The sequence below is a fragment of the Eubalaena glacialis genome, chromosome 4, assembly GCF_028564815.1.
Source record: "Eubalaena glacialis isolate mEubGla1 chromosome 4, mEubGla1.1.hap2.+ XY, whole genome shotgun sequence".
NCBI classification, from domain to species: Eukaryota; Metazoa; Chordata; class Mammalia; order Artiodactyla; family Balaenidae; genus Eubalaena; species Eubalaena glacialis.
Window position 1 is genome coordinate 65,218,151 of NC_083719.1, and position 13,949 is coordinate 65,232,099.

The 13,949-nt window shown below is 36.5% G+C and overlaps 1 protein-coding gene across 4 annotated transcripts in view; it reads left to right on the top strand.

The window, feature by feature from the left end:
• The window catches only part of ATG10 (autophagy related 10), a 229,622-nt gene that overhangs the window by 14,768 nt on the left and 200,905 nt on the right, over positions 1 to 13,949 (top strand). For all 4 annotated transcript variants that reach the window (XR_009700818.1, XM_061189412.1, XM_061189411.1 and 1 more), the window contains exon 2: positions 95 to 214. Coding sequence is in view for 3 of the 4 variants with exons in the window: in XM_061189412.1 (XP_061045395.1) it covers positions 107 to 214 (108 nt within the window). In the remaining variant the exon portion in view is untranslated. The remainder of the gene's footprint in view (positions 1 to 94; positions 215 to 13,949) is intronic.

Below are 13,949 nucleotides of genomic sequence, written 5' to 3' on the forward strand. Positions count from 1 at the left end.
CCCAAATTTTTGTTTGTTTAAAGAAGTAAGTGAATTAGCTGAATTCTTTTCAGTATTCATTCCACAGCTGATGCTAATAGTTTTTATATTTCAGTTGTTATTTAGTATGGAAGAAGATGAGTTCTTTGGAGAGGAAACGTTCCAGCATTATTGTGCAGAATTCATTAAACATTCACAGAAGATAGGCGATGGCTGGGAATGGAGAACTTCAAAGGTAAGAAAATTTTATTTTCTATTTCAATGGGGTTTTTTTTTGTTTCCCGCCCCCCCCCCCACAAATACCTCAGTAATTGAAAGTAATGTATGAAAGCTAGTTTGATTTAGTAGAAGGCTTAAATTGAAGAATGTTTTAAAACAGATGTCCATTTTATTACTTCAGCTATATATACTCATTATAATTAGGCTAACGAAGTATTATCTACAAAAGTCCTTAGGTGAACTGCTTTAATTTAATAATAAGAGTTGTTAGCATATTAATTATCTGAATGTAAACAGATGCTTCTGTGGTGCTTCAAACCATTTGCTTACACTATTAATTTTCTTAGGAAACTACTTTTGTCCAGAGAGTGGAAAGATAATCCAGAAACCAAACCATAGTCAAATAATCACAAATTCTGAAATATTGAGGACTGTATTCACTGGGAATTTCTTAATAATATAAATACTTCCAAAACATTCTTTCTTTTGATTCTATTCAGTAGTAATAATGTAAAAGGTCTATGTACTCATTTATTTCCACACAAACATTTAGTAAGGTTCTCTGCCAAAAGCTCTTTAAGAGTTCCTTGAAATCCTGTTCTTAGAGAATAAGTAAGTTTTCTCTACATGACATTTTATCTGATCCATGAAAAAGTGGTGAATCCTGATTCTCTGACTGATTAGCTCTGTTTCCTATATGAAATCTGAGAAATGAGAACAGTTTTGAGTTTATTCCTATGATTCAGATCTAGAGGCTAGGGAAATGCAGGCCTTGATCAGATCTAGATTGTCACTGGAGGAGAAGCCATGATTCCTCTTGGGTCATATATCAGCTAAGCTTTGACAGGGGAGCTCATGTGAGGGTTCAGAGGTATTGAGTCAATTTCTTGTGGTGGATTCTAGCCCCACTCTCTAAGCTAGTGATGGGACAGTTCATAAACTTTTAAGGCATCTCTTGCTCTAAGATAACAAGACCTTACTAGCATCTTTTATTAATTTTGTTCCTGAGTATTTAATAATTTTGTTTGCTATTATGTTTGAATTTTTATTCATCTTATTTCTTCTATGATTATTATTGACATATAAAAGAACTGCTAATTTTTGTATATTAATTTTGTAACCATTCAGTCATCTTACTGAATTCTCCTGTTAATTTTCATAATTTTTCAGTGATTTCTCTTGTGTCTTCTAGGTAGAGTGAGATTATCTGCAAATGAGGAGTTTTTTGTTGCCTTCTTTGTAATATTTCTCCCTACTATTTTATGAACTGAGTAGAAAAATGTTAATAGTAATAACAGCTCTCTTTGTCTTCTTCCTGACTTTAATATTAATGCTTCTGATATGTAATGATTAAAATGTTGGCTGTTTATTCATTGAATGAGAATAGGTTTCTGACCCCTTTTGTCCTGTAATAATTTGTGTGATTATTCCTTGGGAACTTTCCCTTTTTACCAGGTTAAAAAAAAAAAAAAAGACTTTTTCTTTTATCTTAAGTTGGAGGCAGGATAATAGAGATTCCTGTTACCATTTCATGACCTAGCAGAGTTGGGGAGCAGAAAGGTAGGGAGGAAATTGGGTCTGTGTGTGTGTGTGTGGGTGTGTACGTGTGTGTGTGTTGGGGGACTCTGGGGAAGATCTCCAGGAGACAAATTATATGTCAGAAGTTTCTTCACTGAATTTGTTGAAACTAGTGCCATAAGAACCAGTTTCCAGGATTTGTTTTTATTCTGGCCTGGCCTCTACTTCACGGATGGGTATGGCTAAGTCTAGTTTCTTGTTTGCTGCCACTTTCTGCTGAGCTCCCTACCCTTTGGAGTAAGAATTGCACCTCTAATTAAGGACTGTTCTCTTTATTGTGGGGTAAGCCTGTAGATAGTATCAAAACAAAACAAAACATTCATCAGAGAAAATCTTTATAGCCTTAGGGTAAGGACTGCAAACTCAAAAGTCTGTGAAGAGCTGGTTGGGTAATGTAAGTGGGTCAAGCTGCCAGGGACAAGACAGAATGGACACTGAGTCTTGGGGCCTGTGGCTGACCAGAGTGCTTGGCCTGAGGCCAGGTTGGAAACATGGGCCCAGGGGTTTACCAGATCTTCCAAGAAAAGTAAAAAAGATTTGGGGGTAAAATCTAAATTTTTAAAGGTTGGCAACTAATTAAAAAAGATATTTTTTAAACACAGTGAGGAGCAAACCCAACATGCCAGTGATGTATAACATGTGGGCTCTGTGTGGCCAGTGGGTGACTTCTGGGACTGGGTGTCTGCGTGGTGTTGACTGCGGTTTCTCGCCCAGCCCTGCCTCAGTGCATGCTGTTGATCTGAATTAGGAAAAGGGGCTCCAGCAAGGAGATCCCTCTCTTCTGTATTTTGGAATATTAGTATTTTTACTACTTAATTTCTGCAGTCCTATACCCACTTTAAGAAGGAAATTGTGAATCAGTCACTTGTTTATTTCCTTTAACCTTCCATCTGTATTACATCTCAGGCTTTGTGGGACTGTTTGGAGATAATACTTAGAATATTCTTTTACTCTTTAGGCTCCAGAAATTAATTTTTATATTAAAAATAGTTGTATTGATGTATAATTGACAAACAATAAACTGCACATATTTAAAGTGTATAATTTGATAAGTTTTGACATATGTACGGACCTTGAACCTTCACTACAATCATGAGAGTGAACATATCCGTCATCCCCAAAAGTTTCCTAATACAACTTTTTAATGCCTCTCTCTGCCCCTTTTTGCCCCTTATTTTTAAAAAAACCTTTGTTTATCCCTGTATGTAGAGGCTCCTTTAAAGAGTACATATATTGTCACTCATACCTTCAGGTTTGTTCATAAATCACTTTGGTACCACCCATTTTATTTTATTGTATTTTTTTAAAATTTATTTATTTATTTATTTATTATTTTTTTGGCTGTGTTGGGTCTTCGTTTCTGTGCGAGGGCTTTCTCTAGTTGCGGCAAGTGGGGGCCACTCCTCATTGCGGTGAGCGGGCCTCTCACTACCGTGGCCTCTCTTGTTGCGGAGCACAGGCTCCAGACGCGCAGGCTCAGTAGTTGTGGCTCATGGGCCTAATTGCTCCACGGCATGTGGGATCCTCCCAGACCAGGGCTCGAACCCGTGTCCCCTGCATTGGCAGGCAGATTCTCAACCACTGCGCCACCAGGGAAGCCCCCCATTTTATTTTTTAATTTTAAAATAATTGTGACAATGTTTAGAGAATTGGTATAATTCAACTTTTTATATAAGGCAAAGCATCATTTTTCCTGCAGAGTTGATGAGAAAAGCAATGTGAATTAATGAAACATGTAAATTATTTCAAATTTTTAAAAGGAAGAAGTTTCTTAAAATAATCAAAATAGTCCTAATTTTTATATCTGGAGGTATGCAGATTAAGGAGAATACTTATAAATCAATATTTTTTCAGTGGGGCTTAATTCTGTTGGCATCTGGGCAGGACACTTCTTCTTGTTCTCCTACCCCCATCATCTCCAAACCCTTCAGGAAGGCGGTACACTTTTGTTGAGAGCCATTGTTTAACATGATGGTCTGTCAGATATTAAAGATAGTGGTTAATAGCATGGGCTTCAGAGTTAGATAGACCTGAGTACAAATCCTGACTCTACCATTTACTAGCTGGATTTTAGACAAATTACTTAATGTCTCCAAACTTCATTTTCTTTATCTATAAAATAGGAATAATAATAATACTCACCTAACATGGCTATTGTATACGTTAAATGAGATTTGCATTCAAAAAGTTTAGCACAGTTTCTGGCACGTGGACAGTTATATTGTGGTTATAATTTTTAGTTGGTTGTTTGAAATTTTCAGCATCTTTTGTTATAGAAATAAAGCTATGAATGAAATTGTAGTTAGGTTTTCAGAAACCTTTATGAAAATCTATTAGCACCAAATATACCGTAATGGTCCGTAGTGTATTATTCTGAATTCTCTACAATAAGAAAGGGGAGCAGAAGATGGTAAATAACAATGAATGCAATTGTTTGAAACACATTATAGGGTTACGTTGTTTTATTGCACTTTGCTTTATTGCACTTTATGGATATTGCATGTTTTACAAATTGAAGTTTTGTGGCAACCCTGCCTCGAGCAAGTCTGTTGGTGCCACTTTTCCAACAACATTTGCTCACTCGTGTCTCTGTGTCATATTTTGATAATTCTCACAGTATTTCAAACTTTTTCATTATTATATTTGTTATGGTGATCTGTGACCAGTGATCTTTGATGTTAGTATTGTGATTGTTTTGGGGTGCCAGGAATCCTGCCCATTAAGACAGCGAACTTAATAAATGTGTGTGTTCTGACTGCTCCACTGACTGGCCATTGCCCCATCTCTGTCCCTCTCCTCGGGCCTCCCTATTTCCTCAGACACAACAATATTGAAATTAGGCCAATTAATAACCCTACAATGGCCTCTAAGTGCTCAAGTGAAAGTAAGCATTGCCTATCTTCACTTTGAATCAGAAACTGGAAATGATTAAGCTTAGTGAGGAAGGCCTGTCAAAAGCTGAGATAGATCAAAACCTAGGCCTCTTGCACTAAACAGTTCGCCAAGTTGTGGATGCAAAGCAGAAGCTCTTGAAGGAAGTTAAGTGTGCTACTGCAGTGAATATGCAAACGATAAGAAAGTGAAACAGCCTTACTGCTGATAAGAAGAAAGTTTTAGTGGTTGGGATAGAAGATCAAACCAGGACAACTTCCCATAAGCCAAAGCCTAATCCAGAGGAAGGCCCTATCTCTTCAATTCTATGACGGCTGAGAAAGGTGAGGGAGTTGCAGAAGAAAAGTTTGAAACTAGCAGAGTTTGGCTCATGAGGTTTCAGGAAAGAAACTATCTCCATAACATAGAAGTGTGAGGTGAAGCAGCAAGGGCTGAATGTAGAAGCTGCAGCAAGTTATCCAGAAGATCTAGCTAAGATCATCAATTAAGGTGCCTACACTAAACAACAAATTTTCAGTGTAGACAAAATAGCCTTCTATTGGAAGAAGATGCCATCTAGGACTTTCACAGCTAGAGAGGAGAAGTCAATGCCTGGCTTCAAAACTTCAAAGACATAAAGGCTGACTATCTTGTTAGGGGCTAATACAGCTGGTGACTTTAAGTTGAAGCCAATGCTCATTTATAATTCTGAAAATTTTAGGGCCCTTTAGGTTATGCTAAATCTACTCTGCCTGTGTTCTATAAATGGAGCAAAAAAGCCTGGATGATAGCACATCTATTTATGTGGTTTACTGAATATATTAAGCCCACTGTTGAGACATACTGTTCAGAAAAAAAGATTCATTTCAAAATAGTACTGGTCATTGACAATGTACCTAGTCACCCAAGGGCTCTGATGGAGATGTACAACAAGATTAATATTGTTTTCATGCTTACTAACACAACATCTATTCTGCAGCCCATGGTTCGAGTAATTTCGACTTTCAAGTCACATTTTGTAAGAGATACATTTCATAAGGTTATAGCTGCCAAAGATAGTGATTCCTCAGTTGGATCTGGGCAAAATCAATTGAAAGCCTCCTGGAAAGGACTCACCATTCTAGATGCCATTAGGAACACTGTGATTCATGGGAAGAAGTCAAAATGTCAACATTAACAGGAGTTTGGAAGAAGTTGACCAATCTTCATGGATGACTTTGAGGGGTTCAAGACTTCAGTGGAGGAAGTCACTGCAGATGTAGTAGAAATAGCAAGAGAACTAGCATTAGAAGTGGAGCCTGAAGATGTGACTTACTTACTGCAATCTCATGATAAAACTTGAACAGATGAGGAGTTGCGTCTTACGGATGAGCAAAGAAAGTGGTTTCATGAGATAGAATCTACTCCTGGTGAAGATTCTGTGATGAACTGACAACAAAGGATTCAGAATATGACATAAACTTAGTTGATAAAGCAGAAGCAGGGTTTGAGAGGACTGACTCCAGTTTAGGAAGAAATTCAAAATGGGTAAAATGCTATCAAACAGCACTGCATGCTACAGAGACATCGTTGGTAAAAGAAGTGGTCAGTCGATGTCTCAAACTTCATTGTTGTCTTATTTTAAGAAATTGCCACAGCCATCCCAACCTTCAGCGACCACCACCCTGATGAGTCAGCAGCCATCAACATCGAGACAAGACACTCCACCAGCAAAATGATTATGACTCACTGGAGGCTCAGATGATGGTTAACATTTTTTAGCAATAAAGTATTTTTTGTTCATACAATGTGTTTTTAGACCTAATGCTATTGCACACTTAATATAGTGTATACATAACTTTTATATGCATTGGGAAACATAACTTAATATAGTGTAAACATAACTTTTATATGCATTGGGAAACCAAAAAATTCATGTGACTCGCTGTATTGTGATATTTGTTTTATTGTGGAGGTCTGAAACCTAGCTCTTTGTATCTCCAATATATGTCTGTATATATCTTAAAAACCCATGGGCTCGTAATGTTAGAGAAGGAGGGAGGGATGGGGGGGTGGGGACAAGAGAGAGAGAGAGAGAGACAGAGAGAGAGACAGAGAGAGAGTGGAGCAGAAGAGACTCCAAACCTAACTCATTGAACACCATTGGGAGTATCTAGGACATGAACTCATCAACTCCTTGGTCTGAAAATTGTTAGTCAGAAGGAAAGAAATAAGCATTTATCCTGTCTTTCCTGTATGAATTATATCTCATAGTAACTAAATAGCCTAATTTGATAAGGAAAATTTTTTTTTTCCCCTGAGAATTCCATCTAATAAATATAGAAAGGATGATAGAATTAGAAAGTTACCACTTTTCAATCCCTAATGAAATGAATTAGTCAACAATAATCAGTAGGTGAAAATATAAGGTGAAAAATTGATGTGAAATTTACAAAAGAGGGATTGATCTATCATTACCTGAACCTAGCAATCAATCTTATCATTACTAAAAACAGGATATCCAGATATTATATACTTTCTGAAGTTTTATAACCTGAATCACAGAGCACAGTCTATGGAATATTCTTGCCCCCAAAGATGAACCTGAATAGAACCAATTAAGGAAGACAAGTGATAGAGGACCAAGTTAATTGACACCACAGGAAGCGAATAGAAAAATCCAGAAATCTAAAGGACATTTGACCCAGTTTCCTTAAAAAGTTAATGGTAGGATAAAGAAGTGAGGAGGAGGACTACACTTCTAACTATTTAGAATTGAGGACCAGTTTTTTGTTTTGTTTTGTTTTTAATATATCCTTGGGGCAGCAACCAGTAAGCTGTCCTGGTGTGCAAAACTAGTGTGCAGCTCAGATCATGTGAGACTCAATCATGGGAGGGTGAGATTACCAGCCTGGTTCACTAGATGGGTCCACTGACCATGCACTTGGGTGTGTTGACAGTGTCAACTTGCTATGAAAGTTTCGAAGTCCTTACTTTCCTTTTCTGAATTTATCTTATTGACCCATAACAAAGAGTTTGCAGATTGAGAACAGTTTTGGGACTGGTAATTTACAATTAGTTCTTGAATTGGCACCAGTTCAGACCACGTTTTGAGTAGCACTACTCTAAATTAATAGAAATCAGGAGGCATAGCCTAATGTAATGTGTGAACCTTCTTTGGACCCTGACTCAAATCAACTGTAAAAGGACCTTTTTTGAGACAGTTGGGGATATTTGATTATGGACTAAGGTATAAAATGTTACTAATGAGGTTAGCAAAGAAAAAAACACACCAGGGATAGATGAAGCAAATGTGGCAAAATCATGACATATATTGAATATAAGTAATGTGTATATAGGTTTAATTTTGGTACTGTTCTCTCTACTTTTTTGTGTATTACATATATGCTTCCTTTTCTTCAGTGTCATCACAATTTATTCTTCACCCTAAACTTTATTCATCATTGCAAATGTTCTTAACCTTGTCTTAGATTCAGAGCCCTTTTGGGAATTTGTGCAGTTTAAAACTTCAAAGCAACTTGCCTTCTAAAATTTTTTCTTTTGTTTTTGTGTTTTTACTCGCTGGATATGAGTACATTAGTTCTGTGATTTCACCTTTTACAGGTTATTGATAAAATAATTTCCCATAGCTTTTCAACTATATTCTCTCACTTTTGTATAGCAGAAACAGGAAGAGAGACCATTCAGATACTGAAAACAAAATATTCTATTCTATTAATACTAATTTTGAGATTAAATTTTATACAATTAACACTAGATTATTTTGTATGTTATTCGTTTTTTAAAAAAAATTTAAATTGAAGTATAGTTGATTTACTTTGATTTACAATGATATGCAGAAGAATTGTTTATTTTATTTTATTTTATTTTATTTATTTTGGCCGCATTGCACGGCATGCAGGCGGCATGAGGGACCTTACGAGACCAGGGATCAAACCCATGCCCTCTGCAGTGGAAGCACAGAGTCTTAACCACTGGAACGCCATGGAAGTCCTGTTATTCTTAAAGAAGAATTAAAAGGCCTCTGCTCCCCACCCCCCATTAATCCCTGTCTCTTCAGTTAAACCTACTTGATTATATTTTGAAATTTCATAGCAGCACACTAGAAATATTTTGATTATTTCCCTGACAGCTTAGGAACCCTTATTGAAAGGGCTTATTTCCTAATTTATATAGAGTAAAAATTTTTAATTTTATTTTATTCTTAGAAATTAAAACAATTTAAATTTCTTTTTGATTCCTGATTTTTAATTCCATTTTAATTCCTCCCTTTCAGTAGCCTTTCTCTCTGATTAATTCACATTGATTTTCTTAGAACCCTTCACCATTATCCTAATTACATCAAATTCATATTTTTAAAATAGATTCTAAAATATTTCCATATCTTACTTTATTCCATCTTTTAACACTATCTTGTTAGAAAACCCACCCTACCCTTCCCATCAATCCTGCTGCCGTGCTGAATTTCACACCTTGTTTATTTGCACAGATATCTTTATTTTTAATGTCTTACTCTGAAAAATTTTAAGCATACAAAAGCAAAGAGAATAGTATAATGAATTCCCATGTACCTATCACTTAGCTCCCACAATTATCAACTCACAGCCAGGAATATACTGTTTTAAAGCATATATCATGAAGTGACATGATATATCTCAATTCAATTAAGTTGGCTTTCTTTTTTCCCCTTCCCCCATATGTCTTAAAATTATGGGTTTTTCAAGTGCACTCTAAATTTATTTATCATTAATATTAAAATTAATGATCTCAGAAAAAAGACTCTAGAGACATAAAATATTATTTCTACAAATTTTTATTTTAAAAATTATGGTAAAATACATATACATAACATAAAATTTATCATCTTAACCATTTTTAAGTGTATAGTTCAGTAGCCTTAAGTACATTCACATTGTTGTGCAACCAAGTTCCAGAACTGTTTTCATCTTGCAAAATCGAAACTCTATACCCCTTAAACACTAACTCCTCATTCCTCCCTTCCCCAGCCCCTGGCAACTACCCTTCTACTTTCTATGAATTTGACTACTCTAGGTAGTTCATATAAGGGGAATCATACAGTATTTATCTTTTTGTGACTGGCTTATTTCACTTAGCATGACGTCTTCGAAGTTCACCCATTATTTCTACAAATTTTGACTTAGGGATTTATAAAGTAGAGAACTAAACAGAGAATTGGGGGTGAATTTCCGTTAGATGATGACATCTTGAATTACATAGCCTCATTCTGTTAAGAGATTTCATTTCTTTTATTTTGAAGCACAACATTATTAAAGGAGTTAAAAATGCTTTCTATGTGTGTCTGGTGAGACTAATTTTTCATCATGTCTCCAATTTGCTGACACTGTATAAATCCTACTGGCTAGTTCTATCAGAAACATAATCAAATTAGAGAGTAAATAATGGAATTAATATCTTAAATACAGTTATTTTACTTTGCCTATGCATTCATTTTTGTGGTATTTATACACTGAGTTGTTGGAAGTAAGGCTTTCTATTTTAAAGGTGAAATATTAACTATCCTCATACTTTTTGATCTCTATGTACACAATATCCTTAGATACATTCTTTGCTAAAATTTAGTAACAATTTTAAGGTTTACGAAAAGAACAGACATTTCCCACAGGTTTCTTAAGTATAATATTGCTTTATGTGAGTAACAAATAAATACATTTGTTGGTTTGAAATACTTAATTTTGCTTAACTTTTATTCTTCTTCCTCCAGCTTACTAAAAACATTTTTTTTAAAATTAATTAATTAATTAATTTATTTATTTTTGCTGTGTTGGGTCTTCGTTTCTGTGCGAGGGCTTTCTCGAGTTTCGGCGAGCGGGGGCCACTCTTCATCGCAGTGGGCGGGCCTCTCACTATCGCGGCCTCTCTTGTTGCGGAGCACAGGCTCCAGACGCGCAGGCTCAGTAGTTGTGGCTCACGGGCCCAGTTGCTCCGTGGCATGTGGGATCTTCCCAGACCAGGGCTCGAACCCGTGTCCCCTGCATTGGCAGGCAGATTCTCAACCACTGCGCCACCAGCGAAGCCCCAAAAAACATTTTTTATATATCCCAGTATTAATCCTTTTTAGGGTGGCTGTGAGCATGTTATTGCTATTAGTTTTAGTGTAATGCTGTATTTGTTTAAGTCATCTACTGTGAGTTAATGAAATATCATTTCTGGCCCCAAATGTCACTAGATAAAGATTAAATATATTGCATTCACATAGTCTCTTGATTAGACTAAAGTAGAGTTTTTTTTAGTTTATCTTTGGAGATTAGGAGAAAAATGCACTTGGAGCAGCATGCTGTGTTTTTGTAACAAACATTGACTCATAGTTACACTAGGTTTTTCATTCATAATTTATTGTGTGTTATGATATGATCTGTCACTTAAGCATATGCAAATCTTAAGCAATCACTTCAAGAAGAACAAGTTGTATTACTTGTGAATTAAATATTTTTGAACACCATTTTTAAAGACTATCAAGAGTATCAGAAAGGAAAGCTGTAATACTTTACAAATTTATCAATTGAACTTAAACAGTGATAGTAATTGTGCACATTTAACAATTAAAAGCACATTCTTGGCTAACAGTGATGTTTGGGTTCATTGGGCAGGCTGGCAGGCTCTATTTCAAAAAGCCTCCTAGGGAGTTAACACTGGTAAGTTTATCAAGCCCAGGATCTGACCCTCAGATTCAGATAGAATGGAATGGAGCTGTCTCTCAAAGAGGGATCCACATCGAGCAATGTCAAATTATATATATATATGTATATATATATCCTTTGACATTTGTATCCTGATATATATATATATATATCAGAATCTAATTTATTAATTTATAATGAATCGAATTGTCAAATGAACTGGAATGCTCCTGTCATTGTGATGATTCATTTTGTTTTGTAAGTGGGCAAATCACAATTGCGTGAACACAGAATGAGTACAAATTCTCATGTGTAGTTGTATGAACGAAATATTTAGTGGCATAATCTAAGAGTGGCATCATACATCTGGCTCTGCAGTAGGGATAGTTTTACCATTTGAGACCAAGTTGTTTAAAGTATTAATATGTAGGGTAAGAAATCTCTTTCTTGAATAGTGTAGTGGGCAATGCTAATGTTTCCTCCACTGATCTCATTTTTTTTTTTTTTAAAGTTTTAATGACTGACCAGTCTCTTTTGGTTGCCATTTGATTATAGCCAAATCTTGCAGACTGGGGAGCTATTCTGTCTCTTCAGGGTAATTTGCCCATCTGCTCTGATCTGTTATGAGTTAATTTCATGCTTGAACTCGAAAAATGCTTATTTCCAAAGCCTTGGATTGGGCCTCCAGTTACAGACAACATTACCCTGATCTTGAATGTTTGTAGAAATAGAAAAAAAAATCATAGAAGAATCACATTACCCTAATACAATTGTGGTTGTTTTGGTGAATTTCCTTCACGTGTAGGCTTTCATTTTTAGGTCCTCTTAAACACGTGTTGCTAAATTTCCCAAATGGGATTTTAATGGTTGTTCTTTTAAATTTAAAATATTGGAGTGAAATTACATATCTAAAACATTATCTTCCCTTTTAGGAACAGAATAGGTGTTCACTTTAAAGATTGATTCTGCTGGGTATATTTTGTAACTGGTTACCTATATGAACTGTCATACTACTTCTAGTGCTTTTAAAAGTAATTATTTGGTGCTTTCCATGTCATCTGACATAGCAAAAATATGGTTTCTTTTCCAATATATATGGTTTCATTTTGGTCATGTTGTTTTAGTGACAATTTCCAGAACTAATTGCATGCTATAGCAGCAATCACATGTATTCTTGCTTTACAGCATCCTTTTTTAGGCTCACAACACTTTGTAAGTATATGGGGCAGTCTTTTTTTCTTCGTTTTGTGTCAAGATAACTTGAATAAACGAATAAACTTGGACACCGAGATAACAATTGACCTGCCCAAGTCTGAGCTACCACTGGAGCAAGGACCCAGGTCTTTGGACCACTACAGTCCCGAATTGCCATATACTACTTATCTTCTTCTAAATAGTAGCCTTTGTACAAAGCTTAATCACATAAGTGATCTCACAGATTAGAGTTCGGTAACCTCAAGCTCTGAAAATTGAGCTCCTCATCTTTCAACCTCCTGTCAGTTGAATTCTTTGTTTTAGTAGATGGCTCTACCATCCTTCTGGCTCAGGCCGTAAACCTGAAGGCTTTTACCTTCCTCTGTCTCCTCAATACCTAGACCTGATGGATCATTATATCAGTTTATTCCACCTTTAAAAATCTCTCACATTGGCTTACCTCTGCCTCCTCTGCCCTCCTTTCCCATTGCCACTGTCTTGGCTCAGGCCATTGTTTCTGCTTTCTGTTTCTGATCTCGCCCTCTGCCAACCTGACTTCCACCCTGACAAAGTGATCTTATAAAACGCATTTCCAATCCATTATTCCCTGGTTAAGATCCTTTAGTGATTCTCCGTTATTTCAGGATATAGTTTAGGGTCTTTAGCTAAGCATACACAGCTCATGCCTAAAACAGATGCACTATTTTGAGTCTGGCTTTGTTTGCTCAACATTCATTTATGCATAACTTTATGGTCAGTGATTGGTCAGAGGTTATGCTTGGACACCTGAGCATGATGGATGGAGTAAGACTTCTACCCTTCCCAAAGGATCTATATGTGGGTTGGGGAGCACATTCAAAGTTCAGGCAGGTTTCTACTCTGCCCTGCCTTCTAGTTTCTCCCATGTCCTCTGTTCATGTGAGCAGCTCCACCATCAGCCCAGGACTTGAGGACAGTATGGTTTTCTTGAGGCATGTGGGTGGAGGCAGCCAGGGTTGTTTGCAGAGTTCAAGCCCCTCTGTGGTCTCTCATTTCCAGGATCTACCTATTACCTTTATGGTTTTGTTGTCGGGAGGTTGCTTGTCCCAACTGGGATGGCTACCTCAGACTTGCTCCTGAGATTGCTACATTTGCTGGTGATGCTGCTGGACTGCATATTTTCATCTTTGGCTCCAGATCAATTGAGCCTCTCTGGCCTTGAAGCTGCCCTAGCCTACGGTCCAGGGAGAACCCTATCCCTGACCACCTGACCACAGGGGAGGGATGGCAGCAGCCCCAGGCAGGAGTGTCACAGAGTCCCACTGTTCTTACCCTAATTTCAACAGTGTTTCATGAATAAGTACTTCTTACTGAGTTATTTGACTTTGGTTGATTACCAGAATCCTGAAATGGTTTTTTTTTTTTTAAACAATTTTGAACAGTTTCCAAGTTGTTTTTTGGAGATTTGAA